The sequence below is a fragment of the Capricornis sumatraensis genome, chromosome X, assembly GCF_032405125.1.
Source record: "Capricornis sumatraensis isolate serow.1 chromosome X, serow.2, whole genome shotgun sequence".
In the NCBI taxonomy this organism is placed as follows: Eukaryota; Metazoa; Chordata; class Mammalia; order Artiodactyla; family Bovidae; genus Capricornis; species Capricornis sumatraensis.
The window spans coordinates 111,321,520-111,345,934 of record NC_091092.1 but is presented as its reverse complement, the minus strand read 5'-3'; the positions used below and the strand labels follow the sequence as shown (position 1 = coordinate 111,345,934).

Genomic DNA, 24,415 nt, shown 5'->3' with positions numbered 1-24,415 from the left:
TGCTCTCCTGAATTGCTATAGCAGAAATTTGTAGATTTTTAGTGCCACAAACCTGTTTGGCATCTGGCAAAACTTAAATATCCCTTCTCATAATAATGTTTTTAAAAGCATAAAATTATATACATTAGATTTTAAATAAAAATAATTATACTATAATAAAATATAGAAAACATTTTTTAAATTTGTGAGGTGGCAATAAATGTTTTCTTTCCTAACATGTGTAACTATAATGATCTAGCAACAGACATTTAGGATAATTTCAAAGTAGTGATGAGCACAACTGGTGTTTTGAACTATACTGAATGACTAGAATGTCATATAAAATTATCTTTCATAAATTTATCTGTGACTGGTGGTGAATTCACAGGAACTACTGATATCACTAGGGTTTGTTGCTCACACACAAAACTGAAAAAAATGCTTAATTTCAGTCAGAAGTAAAGAGATACTATTAAAGTCCCTTAAGAGAGCACCAACACTTCCTAAGACTTGATTTTCAAACCCCCAAACAAGCACATTCAGTATTGGAAATTATGTAGAGAGTTGATGGGAAATTGATCCTAGTACAAACGTTTACTGTCAGCTCTATCTACAGCCCTTTTTTGTGGTGTGTCACGGTGAACCACATGACCTTCTTGCATTTCTCGGCCTCTACTCTCACCCCTCCCCCACCCACTCCCCAATTTCATCCTTACCCAAATACAGTTGTTGACATTCCCTGGTGGGTAAGTTTGAGGCAAACAGATACTCTCTCAAGAAGTTTAACTAAGAAATACAGAAATTAGGGTAACACCTCTGCTGAGAAATCATTTGGAATGAAGCTGATGTCTTTATCACAGCAAGTCAAAGCCACAGTAAGACAAATTCTTACTGGGAAACATCAATGACAAGAACTGGAGGGAGACCTTTTGCACAGAGGAACATGAAATATATGCACAGAGAGTAAGAAAAGTGGTTCAAGTAAATGAGACAAAGGTGGTCCCTAAGAGCATATATCCTTAGTTCTAGATGTTCTCAAAATGCCTTTTCTATATTTGTAATACACCAAAATAATTCTTATGGTTGCCATTACTCCATATTATCAGGTCATATTTTTCATAGAGCTAGAACAAATAATTTCACAATTTGTATGGAAATACAAAAAACCTTGAATAGCCAAAGCAATCTTGAGAAAGAAGAATGGAACTGAAGGAATCAACTTGCCTGACTTCAGGCTATACTACAAAGCCACAGTCATCAAGACAGTATGGTACTGGCACAAAGACAGAAATATAGATCAATGGAACAAAATAGAAAGCCCAGAGATAAATCCACACATCTATGGACACCTTATCTTCGACAAAGGAGGCAAGAATATATAATGGATTAAAGACAATCTCTTTAACAAGTGGTGCTGGGAAAACTGGTCAACCACTTGTAAAAGAATGAAACTAGAACACTTTCTAACACCATTCACAAAAATAAACTCAAAATGGATTAAAGATCTAAATGTAAGACCAGAAACTATAAAACTCCTAGAGGAGAACATAGGCAAAACACTCTCCGACATACATCACAGCAAGATCCTCTATGACCCACCTCCCAGAATATTGGAAATAAAAGCAAAAATAAACAAATGGGACCTAATTAAAATTAAAAGCTTCTGCACAACAAAGGAAACTATAAGCAAGGTGAAAAGACAGCCTTTGGAATGGGAGAAAATAATAGCAAATGAAGCAACTGACAAACAACTAATCTCAAAAATATACAAGCAACTCCTAAAGCTCAATTCCAGAAAAGTAAATGACCCAACCAAAAAATGGGCCAAAGAACTAAATAGACATTTCTCCAAAAAAGACATACAGATGGCAAACACACACATGAAAAGATGTTTGACATCACTCATTACCAGAGAAATGCAAATCAAAACCACAATGAGGTACCACTTCACACCAGTCAGAATGGCTGTGATCCAAAAGTCTACAAGCAATAAATGCTGGAGAGAGTGTGGAGAAAAGGGAACCCTCTTACACTGTTGGTGGGAATGCAAACCAGTACAGCCACTACGGAGAACAGTGTGGAGATTCCTTAAAAAACTGGAAATAGAACTACCTTATGACCCAGCAATCCCACTGCTGGGCATACACACTGAGGAAACCAGAATTGAAAGAGACACATGTACCCCAATATTCATCACAGCACTGTTTATAATAGCCAGGACATGGAAGCAACCTAGATGTCCATTAGCAGATTAACTGATAAGAAAGCTGTGGTACATATACACAATGGAGTATTACTCAGCCATTAAAAAGAATACATTTGAATCAGTTCTATTGAGGTGGATGAAACTGGAGCCTATTAATACAGAGTGAAGTAAGCCAGAAACAAAAACACCAATACAGTATAGTAACGCCTATATATGGAATTTAGAAAGATGGCAATGACGACCCTGTATGCAAGACAGGAAAAAAGACATAGCTGTGTATAACGGACTTTTGGACTCAGAGGGTGAGGGAGAGGGTGGGATGATTTGGGAGAATGGCATTCTATCATGTATACTATCATGTAAGAATCGAATCGCCAGTCTATGTCTGACGCAGGATACAGCATGCATGGGGCTGGTGCATGGGGATGACCCACAGAGATGTTATGGGGAGGGAGGTGGGAGGGGGGTTCATGTTTGGGAACACATGTAAGAATTAAAGATTTTAAAATTAAAAAAAAATAAAAAATAAAAAAAATAAATAAATCATATTATCTGAGGAAAAAAAAAAGAAAGATGGTAATGAAAAAAAAAAAAAAGAAAGAAAGAAAGATGGTAACGATAACCCTGTATTTGAGACAGCAAAAGAGACACAGATGTATAGAACAGTCTTTTGGACTCTGTGGGAGAGGGAGAGGGTGGGACGATTTTGGAGAATGGCATTGAAACATGTATAATATCATATGTGAAATGAATCGCCAGTCCAGGTTCGATGCATGATACTGGATGCTTGGGGCTGGTGTGCTGAGATGACCCAGAGGGATGGTATGGGGAGGGAGGAGGGAGAGGGGTTCAGGATGGGGAACACGTGTATACCTGTGGCAGATTCATGTTGATGTATAGCAAAACCAATACAATATTGTAAAGTAATTAACCTCCAATTAAAATAAATAAATTTATATTTAAAAAATAAAAGCAAAATTATGAACACTCAGTTTTATTTTGGCTTATGACATGGTAGAAAGAAATCTGAGTACTGAAAAATTGATGCTTTTGAACTGGGTGTTGGAGAAGACTCTTGAGAGTCCCTTGGATTGCAAAGAGATTCAACCAGTCAATCCTAAATGAAATCAGTCTGAATATTCATTGGAAGGACTGATGTTGAAGCTGAAACTCCAATACTTTGGCTACCTGATACGAAGAACTGACTCACTGGGAAAGACCCTGATGCTGGGAAAGACTGAAGGCGGGAGGAGAAGGGGATGACAGAGGATGAGATGGTTGGATGGCATCACCAACTCAATGGACATGAGTTTGAGCAAGCTCTGGGAGTTGGTGATGGACAGATAAGCCTGGTGTGCTGCAGTCCATGGGGTCGCAAAGAGTCAGACATGACTGAGCGACTGAAATGAACTGAACTGATGCCATGGTCATAAGTCTTGTTTCAGGAGTTTTAACAGCAGGTAAATGTGAACTATCCACTTGGTATTCTTAGGTTTTATGATACAGGAAAAAAAAATGTTAGATAACAGTAGAACTCAATGTAGATTTAAATTGTCACAACACCATTTCCATATGTCTTCCTTCCTTTACTAGGATGCTGCAAAATTCTTGCTTATTTGATCTTCTTTTATCTCTTGTGCAAGTTATCCATATATGAAGGTTTGACTAACCAATAAAAGGTATTTTAAAAGGTTACCCTCCCCATTGAATTCTGCCTTCAGTCAGTCTGCATAAATATTATACTATTTCTGGTCATCAGAGATGAGAGAGAGTTTTCACCTTTAGCTACAAAATACATTAATGGGAAGAAAGTGAACAAATTATCACATTACAACAATTCTAACACGTGCATTTGTACATATTAAAGCTTTTGAAATGAGATAAAACTTACAATTTATATTCACATTTAAGGGAGTGGTGTTTCTTTGATCCACAACATCTATAATTAAATCAAGTGTATCACTTGATCTCATATGTCTTAAATGTGATAAAATATGATATTAGTTGTTTTTTAGGCCCCAAGACTACTGTCATGGTTTGAGGATTTGAACACATTTTATTATTAGGCTAACATTATGGAACAATATAATGATAAATTTTAAGACTATAAAACAGTAAGGAGTGAATTTTATAGTAATGTGTATTGACTTTTTATTAATAATGTATTGTCTATGAAAAAGAATTTCATGAAGGCAGAATATGTAGAACAGAAATTATAGCTATAACTATAATGACAGTGAATAGTGACTTCAGTGGCATTTAACAGATGTTCTATTTTCTAAGTAACAGCTGCTTGATGCATTCATTGTACCAAGTTAATGATCTGCTAGTGTTATTTCACTTCACAGATAAATTACTGTGCTCTTTAAAAAAAAAAGATATGCAATTTTTCATGGGAATGATAGTGCAACAGACTTTAGAAATAAGTAATAGTTCTCATGCTTTTACAGCTAAGAGGAGTGATAAGTTGAGGCAATTATCCAGATAATCTAGGACCAGAGGGCAGATCTCTTTAAACTGTGAAAGGTGATTGTCTGAGGAAAAAAAAATACAGGACATGGTTGGCTGAACTGAACATAGATTTCCTAAGACTGCTTGTATTGCATTAGCTAGTAGTTCTCAAACTGTGTGGAATATTAGAGATTTAGAGACACTGACCTCACAGACCAATTAAATCAGAATTTCTGGGGGTGGGCCCTCAGCACTGATAGGCTTTTAAGGTTCTCAGATGATTTCGGTGTGCAACCAACACTGAGAACCACTGGCAAAACAGAATGATACATTCTGTGATGTGACTGTCATTAAATTTTAGGAATAAAGTGACAGCCAAAGGAGAAAAGGATAACTGAGTAAAGTTGTAATTGTTGTTCTTAATGTTGACTGTTATAAACATTTGTCCCTGAAATACATGTGAAAATCATGACTTGTTACGTCAGTGACTAGACATCAATTGTTTTGTGTTATTTAATACTCAGAGTTAAACTCAGCATTTATGTATGTGTATGTGTGTGTGTGTGTGATTCTCACAGGTAACTCTTGGTATCCCAAGACTGTGTTAAGAAAAACTAATGGGCAATGTATGCAAAATGGTAAATATGAACTATCTAAAATGCTGAAGGATTTAAACTATCAAAGGACCAATTATTTTTCTAGGGAATTATATTTAACCATTTTAATCTTTAGCTAACACTGTGAATATTAAAAGGCTTTAGTCTGGCGGAATTATTTAACTGGCTTTGAACTTCTGACTACTGAAATTAAATGAGGAATAAAAGAAATCTGTTAGTGGTTAAAGTCAGTAAATCATGTAGATTAAACTTTGCTGAAGCTTATATTTTCCAAACATAATGATCATCAGAGATATAAATTTCTATTTAATTACATAAATATTTTTCTATGGTTAGATTTCTGTGTTCAATTGATATGCTAAACAATTGTAGCCAGTAATGGGATAGTCAGAATTGATTTACTTAAATCTGTCCTCCAGAATGCATCCTCTGTGTCTTCATTTTAGAACATTATCTACTCATCATTTCATCAGGACACTGACTACTCAGCCAGATGGAGACATCTTTTGCAACCCTCCTTGAAGGCTAGATATGATCATGTGACTAAGATCTACCAAGTGAAATTTTGGCTTATTTCTTACAGCCACCCAGCCTGCACTTAAATACATGAATGTCATTGATTCCCAATAAATAGAAATATAATGTTTGTTTTAGTGACAGGAGGAAAAGAAAAGTAAGGCCAATGTAACTTTTAATCTGTATGCTCTGTACACTCACTACTCTAATCATTTCACAATATATATGATCCTGAACTAATAACTTAAGTCAATATCTTATCTCTAACAAATCTATTCTGAACAGGAAGAAAAAAGAAATCCATTCTCTACTATTTATTTGAAAATAAAGTGTAGTTAATAAATCTTTATAACTGCTTGTCATCCGAATCTACATAAAGAAAACCAGTTTTCAGTTTTGGTCTCACTGTAGGACTAAGTTTTTACATAATGCAATTAAAGTTCCCAAATTTGGTTAATCAAGATATAAATCTTGCATTAAAAATAAAGCACAGATATCTTAAACATCTAGTTAATGCAGGCATGTGTTTGTTACTTAAAAAAAAAAATGAGGAAGCGGGTTGTGCTATGATTGATTTTTTTCTAAGTGCCCAGTGGCTTGGCAAAGTTTAAGGTGAAAACACACTATTAATATCAACTATTTAGTTTATATCAACATACTTTCAAGTAACCCAGTAATATGTCAACTGAAAAAAAATCGAGCTATTGGTGCTTTGACCTTGAATTGTAGAGAACAATGATGTCTGAATGGCTGTCAGAGAAACACTAAGAATCTACAAGCTGAGAATTAAAGGAAACCCAGGGCTGTTTGGGGAGAAGGCAATGGCAACCCACTCCAGTATCCTTGCCTGGAAAATCCCATGGATGGAGGAGCCTGGTAGGCTGTAGTCCATGGGGTCACTAGGAGTCGGACAAGACTGAGCAACTTCACTTTCACTTTTCACTTTCATGCATTGGAGAAGGAAATGGCAACCCACTCCAGTGTTCTTGCCTGGAGAATCCCAAGGACGGGGGAGCCAGGTGGGCTGTTGTCTATGGGGTCGCACAGAGTCGGACACGACTGAAGCGACTTAGCAGCAGCAGCAGCAGCAGCAGGGCTGTTTGGTGGTGGAAATGACAGGGGCCATAAAGACCCATGAGATTTTTTATGATTGTGACATCAATAACTTGCTCATCTTGTAAGTTTGTCCAGCCTAACTGTCTGAAGTCTCTGCATCTTTGCCTTCCTCATGGTTGTGGGGTCCATCTGAATAGTCTCTCTTAACCAAGCTAGGGAACACAGAGTCACATTTTTGAACTGACTTTCTGACTAATGATGTATATATATTGTAAGGACTTATTCAGAACCTACCTACTTCTAAATAACCATTAGAGCAAATCTTGCTGAAGGTTCCCATTTGCTTTACTGTGATTCTGAAATATACAGTTCAACTACTGATGAATTTTTGAGGAAAGGGAAAATGAAGCATGATACTATTTACAGTTCTATTATTGTTGTACATTAACAGCTCCTTAAAAAATCAAATTACACTATGTCCTCATATATGCTAAAAATAACCTTCAGTGATATAGGTTTTACCTTTCCCCAGGCAACTTCAGAATCCAAATTACTAGGCATTCCCTCAACTGCTGATCTCTTTGTCAGTTCCATATCTGTAGCTGCCAGCCATTCTGTCAAGGCATTCATTTCCTTTCGCATTTTACGGGACAATTTCAAGCATTTCTCCAACTGTTGCTTTCTTTCTGTTACCTGAAAAGAATGATCATAAAATGTAATTTGGTTTACTTTTTCAATTCAAGTTTAATTATAGCTACTTAATTGGAACTTTCACATTTTTATCATTTTAAAATAACCTTCTTCTTACTTGAAAAAAATCATATTTTAGAAACATTACATGTTCTGAATATTAATAGTGAATAAACACAGTCTATGAAAGATGAGATCCTTTATCCAAAAGATAGCATCCTGTATCAGGGAGAAAGAAAAGCTACTACTATTTTCTCTAATATAAATAAAATTAATTTATGGCCACAGTTTTTAAATAAATAAAATGATATAAGTCAATCTGAAGACATGGCATGTTTCTTTTAGAAAACCTTCAATCATCTGTCAAAGACATGGGCAACATTTACAATCCTCTATATGGGTGTTCTTTGGAAGGACTGATGATAAAGCTGAAACTCCAGTACTTTGGCCACCTCCTGCGAAGAGCTGACTCACTGAAAAAGACTCTGATGCTGGGAGGGATTGGGGGCAGGAGGAGAAGGGGACGACAGAGGATGAGATGGCTGGATGGCATCACCAACTCGATGGACGTGAGTTTGAGTGCACTCCGGGAGTTGGTGATGGACAGGGAGGCCTGGCGTGCTGCAATTCATAGGGTTGCAAAGAGTTGGACGCGACTGAGCGACTGAACTGAACTGATATACAAATGAGGCTCGTCCTTGCTGTTAAGTAATCAAAATGGGCAAAAAATGCTATTTCTCTCAGAGGCAAAGGTATTTGTAAAATATTTAGACGAGTCGATATTATTGTCATTGCATCTTTGAAGTGTCTCACTTTTGCACAAAAACAACACAATAGGTCACTTTCTCCTTAAACATTAATTTATCATTTAAAGGGAATAAAAAGCACCATAACACAATTTTATCCTCATTAATAGAGAAAATCATGACTTAAACCTGTGTTTCAGTTCTCAGTGTTTAAAACTAAGACTCTCAAAGTCAAATTCTTCCATGTTCTTACACAGAGAATGAACAAATTTGTGTTTCTCCATCACTCTTCTGATGTTCCTACATCTTAGGAATGCATTGGTTGGCTTTAATATAAAGCCCAGAATCTATTATCTCTTGATATATATGTGGGTGTGTAAACAAAAATAGAATAAATAAAAATCAATTGTATATTAGCTCTGAGAAGATATACACACATATATATTTTGTTGCTGTTGTTTAGTCTCTAAGTCATGTCTGACTCTTTTGTGACCCCATGGACTGCAGCCCACCAGGCTCCTCTCTCCATGGGATTTCCCAGGCAAGAATACTGGAGTGGGTTGCCATTTCCTTCTCCAGGAGATCTTTCTGACTCAGAGATCGAGGTCGAACCCACGGATTCTCTACCACTGAGCCACCAGGGAACCAGCCCACTCCCATATATATATATATATATATTTTACAACCAATAATGCATCCATAAGCATGAAGAAATATCACAGTGAAGATTTTTTTTAATTAAACACTGCAATGAAAATAAATACCCTGAAATTTTGAGACAAATTACAATACTCAACAAAATTTGCTTCTTTAACAGAGGTGTGCACACATTTGTTGAAGCTGCAAATTCAATGTTTGTTTTACAGATTTTTCCTTCTATTCTTCCCTTCAGAGAAGCACAAGCATTTGCCATTTTGAGTGTATGGATTTTATTTGTGTGGCAGGAAAAAATATACACCTTCATGGTGTGTTTCTATGCATAGTTATTTTTTATATGCATTATTGATAGAAAAGAATTCTAGATTCAGTATTTCAAAGAAATTCTATCTTCCCAGAACTCATGCCTTATTGATTTTTATTTATTTTGTTTATATCCAGCTAAATATTTTTTAATAAAAACAGGAGATACTGCCATCTTAAGGAAAATTGAGTTTTACACTTTTTGGTGTTTTGGTGGAGAAATGATACATTTAAAATAGTGCCACCTGCAGTAGAAACTTTCGGCCATCACTGTTTCATGAACACTTAAACATGTACCTGAGGCTGACATAATATTGAGACTTTGAGTATGAGCATTTGAGGTTGCAATGAGTATTGCTATTTATGTATATTGTCATATAATTTAAAGTATACAGGGGCCATATAAGGAACTGTAAGTATTATTATATCTATGTTGCTAAGTGTAATAGCTCTTGATGAAATGAAATAGATTTAGATAAGAAACTCTTTGATTTTTAGTCAATGAACAATTATGCTAAGTTGGTAATATTAATCAAACTAATAAAACTGATTTAAGAAAAGGGTCATGGATGGAACTGAAATTCCTGCAAATCGGTAAGTTGAAACCTAAGCCCTCATGTGACCTGTATCTGAATACAGGGTGTTTAGAAAGTAATTAAGGTTAAATGAAGTCATAAGGGTGTGACCCTAATCAGATTGGATTATGGCCCTACTAGCAGAGGAAGGAAAAGTTATCCCTCCCACTCTTTTCATCCCTCTCATCCTCTTCTTTCTTCCCCCCATCCCTCCTACTCTCCCTCCCTCTCCATTGAGTAAGAACACAGTAAGAAAGTGGCTTTCTGCAAGCCAGGATGAGGGTCCTTACGAGACTGATACCTTGATCTTGAACTTCTTAGCCTCCAGAACTGTGAGAAACAAAATATTCTTGTTTAAGCCACCTACTCTGTGGTATTTTGTCATGGTAGCCTAAGCTGATTAATACAAAAATTAATATATATAGACTGAACTGAGGCAAGTAAAAATGATATAAAATCTGAAGATGATTAAAATAGAATGGCTTGTATATTTATATAAAAGGATAATATATTAAGATATCCCATTTCCTTTTTGTTTTCATAAAACAAAACCATCACTGCTGAAGGTGCTTGGAAGATTTAAATATGGGCAATTTTTTTTCTCAGAAAGGGAATATGTGACTTTGCCATTTTCTGTAATATGATATGTATACATATTCCCTTTACACTAATGTTTCTAAATCTTTATTTCAAAAATAAATGCCTGCCCTACATTTTTTGCAGTGTTCTGTCATGTTTTTAAAACTAAGTATGATTTCTTAGTAATCGTTCATTTTGCTTTAATGATATTACTTAGTGCCAAATGGGTAGATAAACATATACTTTCAAATATGTATTTTCAGGAATAAATAGGTCTTTATATCCTCAGAAGAACCATTCACTCCTTAACAATAATCAACTCAGGGCACTAAGTCTTCTTATGTCATTTTTACTGTTCTAAATTCTAAGTTATTTATTCTACATTATTTATATTAAATTTCAGAGAAGACAATGGCACCCCACTCCAGTACTCTTGCCTGGAAAATCCCATGGACAGAGGAGCCTGGTAGGCTGCAGTCCATGGGGTTGCTAAGAGTCGGACACGACTGAGCGACTTCACTTTCAATTTTCACTTTCATGCATTGGAGAAGGAAATGGCACCCCACTCCAGTATTCTTGCCTGGAGAATCCCAGGGACAGGGGAACCAGGTAGGCTGCCGTCTATGGGGTCGCACAGAGTTGGACACGACTGAAGCGACTTACCAGCAGCAGCAGCAGCATGTTAAATTTACTCTTGCAAAGACCTTGTGCAAATTATTCAAGGCAAAGAAAAGGCCCAGGCAATAATTTTTACTTGACAAAGCAGGCTCTTTCAAAATATGTGAAATATAAATTAGAAGGTTTTTAAAATAAATAATTTAGACTTTTTAAGATATCAATTGTACATAATTACTGACTCTTGGTTTACAATATGTAAGGAAAGTGGGAAGTGACCAGTGTTTATGGTTTCAGATTGTCAACTAATAAGAATCGTTATTTTCAGATTTTCATTTGAATCTAAAATTCACTTTCTCTCAGTGATAAGTAATTTGCAATTCGTAGCTTTAGGTCATAACCTTCAATCTCCTTTCAGGGTACAATATTACAGTTCTGCCTCTGCATGGCTAGTTCTCAAATGTGGGCAAGCATTTACATTTGTGTCTAAGATGAAGTGACAATTTTCTCATTGATGTTGTTATATTAAATAAAATTGGGAACCTGAGCTGTAAAAATATTAATAGACTCTTTTCTCCCCACTGGTCTCAGTAAAGCTGTTTCTATGTAGAATGTATCAATTCCATTGTACCTAAATATAAGTAGGCATCTTAGTTTATAAAATTACCAGCCTTTCAGTCATCTCAAGTAAATATATGCAATGAAAAGAAGGGACAAGTTTAGAACAATGGAACTCTTTCAGAACTATCTGATGGACCAATAAAAATGTCTCTGAGTTTCATGTATTTTTTAATATTGTCTGGAATGTAGAGACTCACTAATTATTGTTTCTTAATAAGAATCACACATGGGAATATATCTCTATGTATGTATATATGTCTGTGTGTATATATATATATCTGTATCCATGTATATATGTATTTATCTGTAGAAAGTAAATGATTTAGACTTTCTAACATATCAATCGCACATAATTACTGACTCTTGCTTTACAATATATAAGAAAAGTGGAAAGTAGCCAGTGTTCATGATTTCAGCACACACCTTTGCTCCCAGCTCATTATAATGCAACTTCAAAGCCGTTACTCTTTCATCAAGCTCTTTAGGGTTTTCCGTCTGCTTCTTCTGTACAATTTGACGTCCAGTTTTAATCACCATTTCCACTTCAGACTTCACTTCACTCAGACTTTTATACAAGTTCTAAGTTAAACATAAAACAAAACAGAATAATAAGCAATAGTGTCTGACTCATACTATCATTAATAAAAAAAATGTGAGTAGAGATCACCTGAATTGCTATTTTATGGTTTCAGTTTTAACAGAGAAGCATTTTGCAGCTGTGGTCAATATCTAGCTTTTGAAAATTCTATTGATTTAATTCTTCTAGTTGTAATTACATGTACATACAGAGGCATGCATATTGTGCAGTTATTCTTACCAAAGTAAGGGTACATCATGCATGTATTTAATTCTTCCTCCCATGTTTGCAATGATCATTTTTAAAAGCTATATGACTTCTATTTTAAATTTTGTAATTATATAATTCTAGCTGTGACTTGGGAAAAATTCACTCACTCATTCCCTTGGTGTTTATTGAATGCCTATTTATACTAGACCGTATTTGAGTCACTAGAGAATCAGTGGTGGCCAAGCTAGATACTGTTCTCACGGTGCTACGTTATAGTCAGGTTAAAATGTCTGAATTGCCAGATTGTAATTCTAACACATATTAAATCATATAAAAGGAGAGAATATAATCTTAAATGTTAATTAAATGATATAAATTTATTTTCTTAATGGAGCTGATCAATTAAATGTAGACTAATAAAAAGTATTATGTAAAACTCATAAGTACATCACAACTATAAAGAACACATATATTGGTTCACAACAGTATACTGCTGTAACAAATTCTCATTAAACAAGTGTCATAGCTTTCTCTTGTAGTTACTTTACTTGGAAAGATATGTATGTTTGAATGTATGTGTGTATGTACACATGCGTATGTGTACACATGTATATGTATACAGGCATATTTAATAGTTTACATTATATATTGTCACATTAAGTTGTTCAATGGTGAGTCTGAACAACAAATACTTATTGGCCCTAAGAAATAAAGTTGCTAGTAGGTATTACAAGTACTGTTATTTGGGAGTTAGAATATAAATTGAGTTTGCTTTTTTTCCTTTTCAAATTAAAATCAATTAAAACAAAGCATTTTGTGAATGCTGAGCAATTATCCTATTCATTAAGGCTACAAACATAAACTATTTTCACCTTAATTCTCCCTTTGGTGATCACTTGAAGTTGTTATTATTCTTTCATTAATACTTGTGAGTTCTTTCTGATCTTTTCATTTTTTAAAATTAATTTACTTCTTTTAGGAAATATAAATATATCTGGGTATTTGTAAACATTTAAATCATTAACTGTCACACTGGGATTCAATTCTTGAATTCTGGAATCTTAGATATTTCCAAATGACTATTCTAAATGTTAAAAAAAAAAAAACAACTTTAAATGTTAATGATTTACTTTTATGAAAATGAAAGTTGCTCAGTCGTGTCCGACTCTTTGCAAACCCATGGATTACATATTCCACGAAATTTTCTAGAATACTGGAGTGGGTAGCCTTTCCTTTCTTTCTCCAGGGGATCTTCCCAACCCAGGTTTCCCACATTGTAGGTGGATTCTTTACTAGCTGAGCCACAGTACTAATAGCCATTTTCATCACTTCATTCAAAAGAGAAAATATTTATCATTAATAAAGGGAAATAAGTTTTTACATGTGTTCATGTTCATGTTTTTAAGACTTTAACAGAACAAAAATCTTGAAAGCAAAGGCCATGATTGTGGTGTTGGAGAAGACTCTTGAGAGTCCCTTGGACTGCAAGGAGATCCAACCAGTCCATTCTGAAGGAGCAGCCCTGGGTGTTCTTTGGAAGGAATGATGCTAAAGCTGAAATTCCAATACTTTGGCCACCGCATGCAAAGAGTTGACTCATTGGAAAAGACCCTGATGCTGGGAGGGATTGGGGGCAGGAGGAGAAGGGGACAACAGAGGATGAGATGGCTGGATGGCATCACCGACTCGATGGACATGAGTTTGAGTGAAGTCCAGGAGTTGGTGATGGACAGGGAGGCCTGGCGTGCTGCAGTTCATGGGGTCACAAAGAGTTGGACATGACTAAGCAACTGAACTGAAACTGAGCATCTTAATAATGAAAAATACAAAAGTTGTAAAGAAAATATATCCTTATGGAAGGATGACCTGAATTGGTCCTGACATTTAAACCAGAAGCAGAAACAGATGATAAAGAATCCACCTGTAATTCGGGAGACCTGGGTTCAATACCTAAGTTGGGAAGATTCCCTGGAGAAGGGGAAGGCTACCCACTTCAGTTTTCTTAGGCTTCCCTGGTAGCTCAGATGGTAAAGAATCCACCTGCAGTGTGGGAGACCTGGGTTTGATCCGTGGGTTGGGAAGATCCCCTCGAGAAGGGAAAGGCTACCCACTCCAGTATTCTTGCCTAAAGAATTCCATGGACAGAGGATCCTGGTGGGCTAAAGTCCATGGAGTCACAAAAGAGTCGGACACAACTGAGCAACTTTCACCTGAGAAATAAAGGTGACTTGATTGAATCACCTGAGAAACAGATTGAGGAAACCCTTTCATCTGTTTCCTCTGTACTGAGCTGAGTCAGGGCATAGTAATACCTGGCTGTAGGTAGTGGTTTTTTGTTTTTTTTTTTTTTTTCCAGTTCATAATGACTAGCAGAAAAGATTTATGAAGTACCATTAGAGAATTGTTCCTAGAAGAATGAACAGCTTGCCCTCTGTGAATATATTTAGCCATGATGATAATGTACTTAGGTCATTTTGCTTTCAATTTTTTGGAAAAATATAAGATGACATATATTCCCATGTATTCCCAATGTTACTTATCTAATATATATGCTGCTGCTGCTGCTAAGTCACATCAGTCGTGTCTGACTCTGTGCAACCCCATAGACAGCAGCCCACCAGGCTCCTCTGTCCCTGGGATTCTGCAGGCAAGAATACTGGAGTGGGTTGCCATTCCTCTAATATATATAACTATATTCAAAATTTCTTTTGGGGGTAAGAATATTTATAATAATGATGCCACTTTCATGCACTGGAGAAGGAAATGGCAACCCATTCTAGTGTTCTTGCCTGGAGAATCCCAGGGACGGGGCAGCCTGGTAGGCTGCCGTCCGTCTATGGGGTCGCACAGAGTTGGACACGACTGGAGCAACTTAGCAGCAGCAGCAGCAAAATGCAGCTTTCCTTACTAAGCAATATTGCCAAATAAAAATTATTCCATAATTTTTCACAAAGAAAATTCTTGTTTACAAAGCATATTTTCCCATTCATAATGATACGATGATAATGTACCTAAGGGTTTCTTTTTCATTTATGTTATGGAATAGAAGCAGAAACAATACTTTAAGTACAAAGTGCTCAATAGATAAACTTTTTCCCTTTAATGTTAATAGCACTCAGTGTTTTCTATGTGGATTTCTACCTTGACATTCCATAGTACACACAGATTTATATTAATACTTGTATTACTCTAGTAGATGCTTTCATAATTCAGCTCTATGTGATCTGAGAAGTCATCTGGCTTTGTGAATTTTCAATAACTGCAACAAAGAACACTACTCGAAATCCTTATAGTGAAGATTTACACTACAGGATAATTATATCTCCCATACCTATTTATTCTGTCTTTGTTGTCTGGCAGAATTTCATTGCATATCCAGGTCTGACTTTAAATGGAAAGATACTAGGATTCAGAGTAAGCATGTCTGGCTTGGAATCGCTTTTGCTTTGTACTCGATGTTTGTCTTTAAATTCTCTCACTGAACCTGTGGCCCTGAGAATTAAGGGCTTCCCTGGCAGCTCAGCTGGATTGACCGCAGTTCGATCCCTGGGTCAGGAAGACACCCTGGAGAAAGGATAGGCTACCCATTCCAGTTTTCTTGGGCTTCCCTGGTGGCTCAGATGGTAAAGAAACTGCCTGCAATGTGGGAGACCTGGGTTTGATTCCTGGGTTGGGAAGATACCTGGAGAACGGAAAGGCTACTCACTCCAGTATTCTTGCCTAGAGAATTCCATGGACAGAGAAGCCTGAGTCAGATATGACTGAGTGACCTTCACCTGAGAATTAAAGATGACTTGTGTGGATTGCTTTGCTTCCTTGGCACTCATTTCTAGAATCGTTTTTACTACTGCAGATACTTTCACTGTTGCTGTTTCCAGACCAGTATATTCTTTTTCAGGATTTCCCTTTTAAAATATTTTCACAGTTCCATAAGAATTAAACAAAGATGATATTCTGCATAGTCCTTGGAAAATTATAGACTCAAAGAAGACATTTTCAGAAGAGATATTAAGCAGCTACTATTTCAATAATAGTTCTTGTCTCTCAATTCACTTGTGCAAATTTTTGTTCTTATACTAAATACTGTTCTTCTCATTCCAATAAGGAAGTCAAGGGGTAGCTACATATTTGCCATCAGCAATACATACCACACAGTGATTTAACTGTGACTGTACTACTTCCTGTTCAACACTCTTTGTTTCCAGTGCAGGCAAGTGCATCTTCACTTCATCTAAAATCATCTTACTTTCCTGTAGACGCTGCTCAAAATTGGCTGGCTTCTGGAACAATCGAAATTTCATGGACACATCTTGCATTTTTTTCTGTAAAGACAGTGTAAGAAAACATGGATTTTATTTTGCCTTCCGAACAATAACCAGCCATACATTTGTTAATGTATTTTCCTTTATTCTGGAAGATACACAAGGATAGAAATAAAAACAAACTAAAGCAACACTTTTTCCATTTTTCCAGCACAAAGAACACATGCATTTGGGAGAATTCAGCAATCATTCTTAATGTGATACTAAATAAAAGACAATTTTTAAACCTATTTTATCCTTAAAATGTATAATTCAAAATAGTATGTATCATTTATATATCATTTGTAGCTTTCAAATAATACCCTTAACCTCAATTTGTTAGTAAGCAAGTTACCTAATCTAAACAATATTTTAATATCCAACTAAAACAAGGTCCTTAGTTAATGGAATAATATGTACCTGTGCCACTTCAATTTGGGATAGTACCCGTTGAGCAGTTTCCTTTCCTTGGTAATGTTTCTTCATTTCTTCTAAACTGATCTCATGACTCGTCAAATCAGATTGGATTTTCTGTTGGGAGGACAGCATTATAAGTCAGCATGCTCTGAAAGTTATTGCAAAGAACAAGTCACTTTCCAAGAAAATGAAATTCAGAAACTCTCTCAAAACATTATTACAATGTAGCCCCTAACAACATGACAACAAGCAGATTTTTTTTACTTATCAAAAACTATGAAAAATGAAATGACTTAGTTATCTCCTACTGGGATTATTAATGTAAATTAATTATCCTTTTGAATCAATGTTCATGAACAGCTATTTCAGATATAATTTTTAGTAGGAAGTATCTATTTATTTTGAAGAAAAGCATGCTTTACTGATCATTTTTCTGTACTCCTGCAACACTGTAAATCAATTATACTTCAACAACAACAACAAAAGAAAAGCAAAGTTTAAAAAGAAAAAGTTAAAAGGTCAGGGACTTGATAGAGAAGAACAGAAGGAGGGCTTGGAAGAGACGTGGTTATTGTCTAACTGGCCACAAAAGTCCTGGCTAAGAGAAATATGGACTTGTATACAAATCTCTGAAATATTAGTTCCAGGATGAAGAATACTATCACGGTCCCATGTCTTTAAAAAAAATAGATATATGGTTGTTTTGCATATGACATACATTTTCACAATTTAAGAATCTATCATCTTGTCACAGTTTCTTGTAATTTCTGAATTATTTCCATAAGCAGGTGTCAATATCACATGTGTCAGATGGATCTTCCAGGGAGGCAGGTAGGCTTCAGAGCAGATTACTGAAGGGGCAGGATGCTCTCCCAGGTAGAGCCTCAGACCGTGATGCAGATTTGACAAGGTTTATGTTAATCCAGTGAGGAGCCCTGGAAAAGCCCCACATTGAACAGAGACAGCCAAGTCCTACATTCATCTCAGGCTCAGTCACTGGTTAGGGCTCTTCTAGAAAGAATGTGGCCTCAGCTCAGAAACTGGGTTGGATTCGGAAGGGGCTGGAGTTGAGGGCTGTGAGCTTCACTGAAGGTGATCTGAGCCGCCCACTTCTGTGATCATCACAAACAGTTACTAGCAGACACACCTAGGAAGCATCTACTTATATCTAATACGTGAAAATCACATTCTTTTACCTTTGAATTTACATTCAAATCTGACCAAAGACAAGATGATACCCTTTATTAATTAAAAAAAAAAAAAAAGCTAACTGTTGCAGCAATAAGTCATAATGAGAAAGTTGCATGTGGACAATATTCCTTAATACTGATCTTTACTAAGAAATTCTAGGCTATATTTCAGTTAAATTTCAAACATCTAGGAAAGGGAAGCTAAATGTCTCTACTGCCTTGCTTTCTGATACATATTTAATAGCTTCCTACAGAGATTGATTTTTAGACTTTAAATAACCAAAAAAAAATTTCTATGATTTTCTAAAATGAGAAAAAACATATATGATCAAGTTGTATTTAAAAGAATGTCTGTATTTGACCTATAAACTTCTGAGTCAGTTGCAGGAGTGGGTCGTATCCTGCAGTGTGCAGAGACAAAAACAACAAAATCATTCACTTCTTCCTATCAGATCCAGCAAAAATTAGCTACTGGTCAAATTATACTAATTTAAATGTAAGTCACTGTCAGATTATCATAAATAAGAGAAGAAAATGATTAACTTATACCACAGGACCCATAGAATTTTCACACACAACAATTTGTATAATGCATATTAGCGTAACCTAATTCACACCAATTGGAGTCAATTGCAGTACATATTACTGGAAAATAACACCAGTTTGCTTAGCAGTTACCAAAGAAAACTACAGCCCTGAAATGAGTAATGAGAATTATTCCAAGAAAATGGGTTAAGTGGTAGAGTTTTTCAGAATACAAGGTTATAAATATACAGATACACCTTGGTATTAATCCTTAGCATAATGATCCTAACAATTATAAAGATAAAGTAAGTACCAATTACTTATGTGATTAGAATTCTGGTTTAAAGTAGAGCAAAGACTCAAGCAAATCTATATATAAATATATTTACTATATATAATATCTTCAGTGGTTGAAGTACGACATTCCATAAGAAATAGCAGTATGCACATACTCTCCAGGAACCAAAGAATTTGGGGTTCAGTTCAGTTCAGTTGCTCAGTCGTGTCCGACTCTTTGCGACCCCATGAACTGCAGCACGCCAGGCCTCCCTGTCCATCACCAACTCCCGGAGTTCACTCAGACTCATGTCCATCGAGTCAGTGATGCCATCCAGCCATCTCATCCTCTGTCGTCCCCTTCTCCTCCTGCCCCTAATCCCTCCCAGCATCAGAGTCTTTTCCAATGAGTCAACTCTTCGCATGAGGTGGCCAAAGTACTGGAGTTTCAGCTTTAGCATCATTCCTCCAAAGAAATCCCAGGGTTGATCTCCTTCAGAATGGACTGGTTGGATCTCCTTGCAGTCCAAGGGACTCTCAAGAGTCTTCTCCAACACCACAGTTCAAAAGCATCAATTCTTCGGTGCTCAGCCTTCTTCACAGTCCAACTCTCACATCCATACATGACCAATGGAAAAACCATAGCCTTGACTAGACAGATCTTAGTCGGCACAGTAATGTCTCTGCTTTTGAATATGCTATCTAGGTTGGTCTTAACTTTTCTTCCAAGGAGTAAGCGTCTTTTCATTTCATGGCTGCAGTCACCATCTGCAGTGACTTTGGAGCCCCCAAAAATAAAGTTTGACACTGTTTCCCCATCTATTTCCCATGAAGTGATGGGACCGCATGCCATGATCTTTGTTTTCTGAATGTTGAGCTTTAAGTCAACTTTTTCACTCTCCTCTTTCACTTTCATCAAGAGGCTCTTTAGTTCCTCTTCGCTTTCTGCCATAAGGGTGGTGTCATCTGCATATCTGAGGTTATTGATATTTCTCTCAGAAATCTGGATTCCAGCTTGTGTTTCTTCCAGTCCAGCGTTTCTCATGATGTTCTCTGCATATAAGTTAAATAAGCAGGTGACAATATACAGCCTTGATGGACTCCTTTTCCTATTTGGAACCAGGGGTCCATATTAGTGCATCACTAGGGGCATCAGATGCTTTAGGGGGTTTATGGTCTTGACTTCTTAGGTGGAAAATGCTCACCCCTTCAGAATGGTGGGTCACTAACAACCATGTCTCTGTCACATAATTGGCCACTCCCGGACAAGACTGAGCAACTGAACTGAACTGAACTGAAGACATGTAATTATAGCATGAGGAATGCTTATGCCCAGTTAGGTTCATCAGGTTCTCTCTCAGAACTGACAGAAGAAAGTCTGGTCAAGCTCTGTGGGTTCATGGAACTTTCTTATGTATGAGACTAGGCTTATGAAGTCACTAGTTTGCACTGTTAGTTTAGGAAAAGCAAAGGCCCATGACCAGAGAGAGAGAAAAAAAGAGACACATAAACAAATATACTGATGGCTTGCAAACATAGGCTGAAGTAGACAGCAACTGTCAAAGATGGCTGCAACAAGAGTGCCAATACCATATGCTCCTCTTACCATTCCCCCATGAAGAGGCAGAGTTTATTTCTTCACCTCTTTAAATCTAGGCTAGCCCTATGACAGCCTTGACTGGTAAAACAAAGCAAAAATAATGATTTGCCATTTATGGGAAAAGCTCTTAACTGGGCTAGCAACTTTTGTTTCTCCCCTTTTGGAACACTCAACTCTTAGGAACCCATGGGTTCCTTCTTGGAACCCATCTGACATGCTCTGAAAAGCCTAAGCCACACAGAGAGGCTGTGGAGAAGTGTTTCTGTAGAGTCCCAGGAGAGCTTTCACTTCACAGGGAGCATCATCTTCTAGACATGAGGGAGCCATACTGGATGTTCAGTCCATTTGAGCTTACAAGTCACCATGGTACCCGCCCATAAATAAAAACAATCACATGAGAGATTCCAAGAGAAACCATCCAGCTGACCCTTCTCAATTCACAAACCATTAGAGAAACTGATGATTTGCTGTTACAAGTGACCGAAACACAGGCTCTAATCCTTTCCTGAGTAAAAACTTCGTGCTCACTCTTGATATCCATGAGGCATTCCTATGTCCTTATGACCATCTCCCCTCCCTCATTTTTGTTTATGCTTTAGTTCATTCAGTGTTGCTACTTATACTTAACTGTCCTAAAGTGTATACTGGATATGCAAGGAGATGAAAGCTTTAAAAACAAAAGCACTCTTGAATGAGGGAAGATGAGGTGTGGACAGGGCACTAAACCACATGAACAGTTAGCAGAACTGAAATAATGCACAGATTGTTAATGCTCATCCAGAAATATAACTAGAAATACAGGTGGGAATGAGGTATTAAATAACCTCATATATTAAAAGAAAAAAAATTGCAGTATTTTTAATCTGAAGTTAAAGTTTAAATTTTAAAAGTGATCAGAATCACAGATAATAGTTTTACTGCTACTAATAACTCTAATTAATAAAGAACTCATAATGAGAGAATGCTTCCATAAACTCTGTAATCCTTTCATATGAATTTGTGTTTTGTTAATCACCATATAGAGCTACATATGTGTGTGTATCTTTCTTTTCAAAGCAGCTGCATGCACCTGTACAAACAGCCTTTATTTTAGTGCCCTCAACCATTAGAGGGAAGCAGAAAGGGAGGGCCAGGAGACTACCATGTAGAAGAGAGAAATTTAAGGGATGGGAGAAAAAGGGAAACACTGAAGAAAGATAAGCAACAGTCTAAGAGAAGGAGAAAAGGGACAACCAGGAAAGAGAGAGGTTGCCACTGAAATCAAGTATGTGAGAGATTTAAGAATGAGCGAGAGGTGGACAATGTCAATTTTGAAACAGATCAAATAAGAATAAGTGCTATTAATAATAAGGGCATATTAGCTGGTCAGTGAGCACTGTAGTTAGGACAGAGTCAGTGGATGGTGAAAGTAGAAGTCAAAATTTCAAGGGCTGCAGTCTGATTAAGGACAAGGAAAAGCCCTTATAAAAACATTTTAAATCAGTTTTGAAGACTTCTCTCCACATGAAATGTAGGACAGTAGAATTGAACATGTGTTAAGGCCATGTAAAAGAAGCCACTGGATGAAGCTTTAAAAAAAAAAAAGAAAAGAAAAGAAAAAACATGCATGAAGTTAATGCATTACAAAAACCCCTGGAGGAAATGAGAGAAAATGGAGTGAAGGGCAAAAATCTATAATCAATGGAAAATATTGACAGGTAGAGGAGTGCCACTTTTTTCAGAAGCCAAAGGTAACACCTAAAGATGATTCTGGATGTGGAGAAGTGCAAAGTGCAATGCTTCCTACTTGATGCTCTCTGGGAATCAGCATAGATAAAGCTGGGTTTAAATCTCAGGGCTCTGATTTGCCACCTGGTCAACACAGCACACCTTTGAGCCTCCTTCGAGGGAGGGGAGTTGGTCATAAGAACACAGTAATGCCTCATGGAATCAAGGTGAGCATAAACTTTTCTCATCTCTAAATGTACAGTCATAATGACAAGCCAGCAATGAAGCACGGCCATGATCTGTAGACAGAGTATCTGGGAAAATTCTCACGTCTGCAGTAGACAACTCTATTGGTTTTGGTAATAAGATTAGAGGCAGTTGTACAAGTAAATCCCTGCTCAAGTTGTCTGCACAAATATCTGTTCATGACTTTTCTGTGCCATCATATATCATTTATTTATGAATACGAGCCCCTTGATATCTTCTGAGGATAAGAGGGTTGGTGAGAAATCAAAAGGAAAGTGAATAGTCATTATGGAAATCATGAAAGGATAATGATGAGGTGAAAATTAAAAAGATATTCAGAGAGAGCAGAGGGTTCAAATTCTATACCTTTAACAGGATCTGTCCACATGTTTTTAACTCATTAATCCATTTGGCACTCAAGGTGTATATAGCAAAGGAAATAAAGAAATACACACATAATTCCATCAGCCTTTTATACTAGAGGGGTAAGAGAAGAGTCCTGAAGGAAAAACCATCATTATCATCACTGCCAAAGTAGACATGTGTGTGACCTTATGTCTGAACAGTTCTCAAACATTCATTTGATTATCTAATCAAATGAAGGTAAGTATTTACTATCCTCAACTACACTTACATATGAGGGTAAAAATGTTGACTTCTCCAAGGTAAAGTAGCAAATTCAACTGCCCTTTAAACAACTGCACTGCCTCTTAAATTATGATTTAAAAATAAAAATATTCTTTGAATAGACATTCATCAGAAAAAACATTTAATCTTATCTATATAGTTGTACTGTTTAGCTTATCAATTCAAAAAGGAAATTCTTCATCTACTATCTTATTCCACAGAATGAGAACAAAACAATTGACCCTATTAAAGAATTTCCGGGGAAACAGAATGTAAAGATATGAGTTAATTACAAAGTAGAAATATGTGCAATATAATAGCAAAAACTCAAACTATGCCATAAAGGACAAGACACATATACATTTCTACTATAGAATCTGATAAAAATTTCAAGAAATTGGCATATTTAAGTTCCATATGGCTGATAAGTTTCTTAGAGGGGTGCATGCATGCTCTGTCACTAAGTTGGGTCTGACTCTTTGCGACCCCATGAATTATAGCCCGCCAGGCTCCTCTGTCCATGGGACTTACCTGGCAAGAATACTGGAGGGGCTTACCATTTCCTGCTCCAATTTAGAGGGGTAGATAAGATAATAAGAAAACAGGATCCCATTCGAGGTTGTGGGAACCATGCTAGCAAAGACTGAGTTTGGAAGGTGCAGAGTGTATATACTTAGTTTCACAGAAAAACTGGATGTGGGTAGAGTAAAAATTACTACTTAAAAGGGAAATTAATGTCAAGTTACTGAATCTTAAGTTTCAGGGATGGTCAGTTCAGTTCAGTTCAGTCGCTAAGTCGTGTCTGACTCTTTGCGACCTCATGAACCTCAGCACGCCAGGCCTTCCTGTCTATCACCAACTTCCGGAGTTTTACCAAACTCATATCCATTGAGTCAGTGATGATATCCAACCATCCCATCCTTTGTCATCCCCTTCTCTTCCTGCTCTCAATCTTTCCCAGCATCAGGGTCTTTTCAAATGAGTCAATTCTTCGCATCAGTGGCCAAAGTATTGGAGTTTCAGCTTCAACATCAGTCCTTCCAATGAACACACATGACTGATCTTTAGCAAGGACTGGTTGGGCCTCCTTGCAGTCCAAGGGACTCTCAAGAGTCTTCTCCAACACCT

The 24,415-nt window shown here is 36.7% G+C and overlaps 1 protein-coding gene across 1 annotated transcript in view; it reads right to left on the bottom strand.

Annotated features, from left to right (window-relative positions):
- The window catches only part of DMD (dystrophin), a 1,795,368-nt gene that overhangs the window by 1,340,663 nt on the left and 430,290 nt on the right, over positions 1–24,415 (bottom strand). The window contains exons 26-29 of the mRNA XM_068961890.1: positions 17,120–17,230; positions 16,547–16,720; positions 12,035–12,190; positions 7,348–7,518 (exon numbers count right to left, since the gene is read on the bottom strand). Coding sequence (XP_068817991.1) covers positions 7,348–7,518; positions 12,035–12,190; positions 16,547–16,720; positions 17,120–17,230 — 612 coding nt within the window. The remainder of the gene's footprint in view (positions 1–7,347; positions 7,519–12,034; positions 12,191–16,546; positions 16,721–17,119; positions 17,231–24,415) is intronic.